Source organism: Lotus japonicus, chromosome 3 (genome assembly GCF_012489685.1).
Source record: "Lotus japonicus ecotype B-129 chromosome 3, LjGifu_v1.2".
NCBI classification, from domain to species: domain Eukaryota; kingdom Viridiplantae; phylum Streptophyta; class Magnoliopsida; order Fabales; family Fabaceae; genus Lotus; species Lotus japonicus.
Genome location: NC_080043.1, coordinates 82,291,842 through 82,294,721, shown reverse-complemented (window position 1 = coordinate 82,294,721; position 2,880 = coordinate 82,291,842). Strand labels below are relative to the sequence as shown.

General features: G+C 37.3%; 1 protein-coding gene across 1 annotated transcript; it reads right to left on the bottom strand.

Moving 5' to 3' along the window:
* Window positions 1-1,249: 1,249 nt before the first annotated feature.
* Window positions 1,250-1,825, bottom strand: LOC130744850 (uncharacterized). Its single transcript, XM_057597012.1, has one exon. The coding sequence runs from the start codon at window positions 1,823-1,825 to the stop codon at window positions 1,250-1,252; it is 576 nt and encodes a 191-aa protein (XP_057452995.1).
* Between the last annotated feature and the right edge of the window lie 1,055 nt (window positions 1,826-2,880).

The following is a 2,880-nucleotide window of genomic DNA, read 5'->3' as shown; positions in this document are numbered from 1 at the left end:
AGAGAGAGAGAGAGAGAGAGAGAGAGAGAGAGAGAGAGAGAGAGAGAGAGTGGTACTTGGGGTTGTGCGGCCGGCAGCCAGTGGCGGTGGACTGGTGGCGTGGTGTGCTGGTGGCAGGTGGTGGTGGACTGAGTGCGTGACAGCGTGAGAGAGAGAGAGAGAAGGGTACTGAGTGCCTAACAGCGTGACAGAGTTGTGGACTGAGTGCGTGAGAGCGTGGTGGACTGAGTGTGCGTCGGCCGGTGGTGGATCGCCAGGATCGGTGGTGGTCAGGACATGACAAGGGGTGTGAATCGTGAGTGAGGTGAGAATGAGTGCGTGAGAGAGAGAGAGAGAGAGAGAGAGAGAGAGAGAGAGAGAGAGAGAGAGAGAGAGAGAGAGAGAGAGAGAGAGGAGTTAGTGTTGTCTGGGACCTGGATGCAATTTTAAAATTTCAGGGGGTTCAAAAAAAATTACCATAGGGGGGTAAGTAGAAATTTTTTTTCCAGGGGGTATACGTGGGTCCGCCCCTGTATATATATATATATATCTCCAAGTTTAATTTTGATTAATGCTTGGAAAGTGAAGGCATCCTGGGTGTTCCCATTCATTCCTTAAATTCATTTCCATATAACATGATTGATTGAGATTTTGAGATAACCCAATGGACAAAATGTTGTAGCTCACTAGGGTGTTAGCTTGACAGAAAATATTTGGTCAAAGGGTCTCTATTGCGGGGGATTATTTAATTTGAAGATCTTATTTCTATGTTTTAGGTTTAATCTCATTTCATGATTCTCAATTTCTCCCACATATATTGTCGGTATTTGATCAATTGTCTTTTTTTTTTGTTGGTCAAAGATAGAAACTGCATTGAAGATGAGCCGAAAGCCCAATAGGCCTGAGCCTAAATACAAACCAGACTTTCCTACAGATGCCCCAATACATAAACAATAGAGACGTGGCTTGCAGTCTGGACCAGGAAAAAACAACAGCACAAAGGAGTAAAAAACAGTGAGGCATTAAAGGGGGAGAAAGATTAGGAAAGCCATAAAGGATTCCTCCAACTACCCTGCCTATCAGAAACAGAAGCAAATAAAATTGATTCCCAAAAGAGACTAGATAGAAAAAACAGAAACAAAAGGTTATCCCCAAGCAACTCTAGCCAGCAAAAATCAACACTGTCTAGGAACCCAGACCTGTCTAAAGTTCCTTACCATAGAGTTGCTATCTGATAACGAATCCTGTTTATCATTCTGAAGAGCAGTATTCAGTGCAAGAGGGGGGACCAGATCCAGTTTGGAGGCAAGTTTCTTTGCTTCTTGAGATCAGCAATTGAGTGAGCAGATTGGTTTCCTGTCCTTGGGATCCATATGAAACTCCAGGAAGGGAAGTTGATTTTCCAGTTTCGAATATCTCTAATGATTTGTTCAATTTCCCCTTTTAAATTTCTTCCTGTGCAGGCTTCAATGACCTGTTTGTTATCTGATTCAAAAGTAACTCTTTGCATATCCATGTTTGCAGCCATAAGAGTTGCTTCCCTCAGGATCAAAGCTTCTGCACCCAGAGCTGAGTTGGCATAAAGAATCTTTGCAGCTCCACCACTCACTTCTCCTATATCATCCCTGAAAACAATGCCTCCTGCAGAATTCCTAGTCTGAGGTGAGAAGCTTGCATCCACATTGCATTTGATGACTCCTCTCTCAGGTCTTCTCCATCCCCTGTATTGATCAATTGTCAATGACATGAAGAGGGGGAATAAATTAATTGTTGAGTCGGCAATTCTAATGGGCTGCAAGTCATGACCCAAATGGGCTCCTCCCTCTCTTGCTGGGCTCTTAGACATTTCTAGTAGGCCTTGTTTGACACATGGATTTTATATTCATTTTTTTTTTTTGGCTACTTGGGAGGGCAAACGCCCCGATTTTATATTCATTGATTCCACCTTTGTTATTGAATCAAAACATTAATGAACCTTGCTATAATTGTTTTTTCTTTTTTGAGAAAAGAAACCTTGTTATAATCTTAGGTCCTAACTAGTATTGTTCCCCGTGTGTGCACGGGGAATGTTCATTTTTTTATTTATAATGTAAAATCGTTTAAAATCTGTGTAATGTTTGTTATGTTTATAAAAAATTATGAATTAAAAGAATAAACTTATTTTAGATATAGAAATATATTTTTTATTTATGAATGTAACTGATTTTGTTTTGTAAAAGCGTAATAATTTTTTTCTGTATTTTTAATCTTAATGTTACGTTATTTAATTTAGTTTTTTATAAAATAATTTAATAGTTTATTGCATTGAGTTGACGTAACATAATATCTCACTTTTTAAAAATTAAATTATCAGAGAAATAAAATAAAATAATTGGTAAATTTTATGGTATTAAAAGCAAATAAATATTATTATACCAAAAAAAACCATGTCACACACCTGTTACTCAGACCTAACAAGCGCAACTAATGTGATTAATGCCAAAGAAAAGTCAAATAGAGTTTCACGTAAAAAAAAGTATTTCACTTAAAGCCTCTTCGAGGAAAATTTTTAAAAAATGAAAGATTATTAAAGGTCTCTTCAAAGGTTCTTAAGACCCCCTACCCTATGAATGAATGCATTGATCGATTTTTATAATTAAGTTTAGTGAATACATTTGAAAATGCAAAAAGACAATGAGATTTCTATGAAATGGACGGCTATAATTGAGTATAGGAGAATAATTTTCATTTTTATCAAAATGACCATAGTCAAATTTTTAATGTAGTGTAACAAATTGTTGCATTACTAGTTTACCCTTAAGGTTGCAAAAACTTCTTCTATAGATATAGATACAGGTGTGATTATTTTAATATGCTCTAAAGTCTAAATACATAGAGTGTTGTTTTGGTTTGATTCTATCT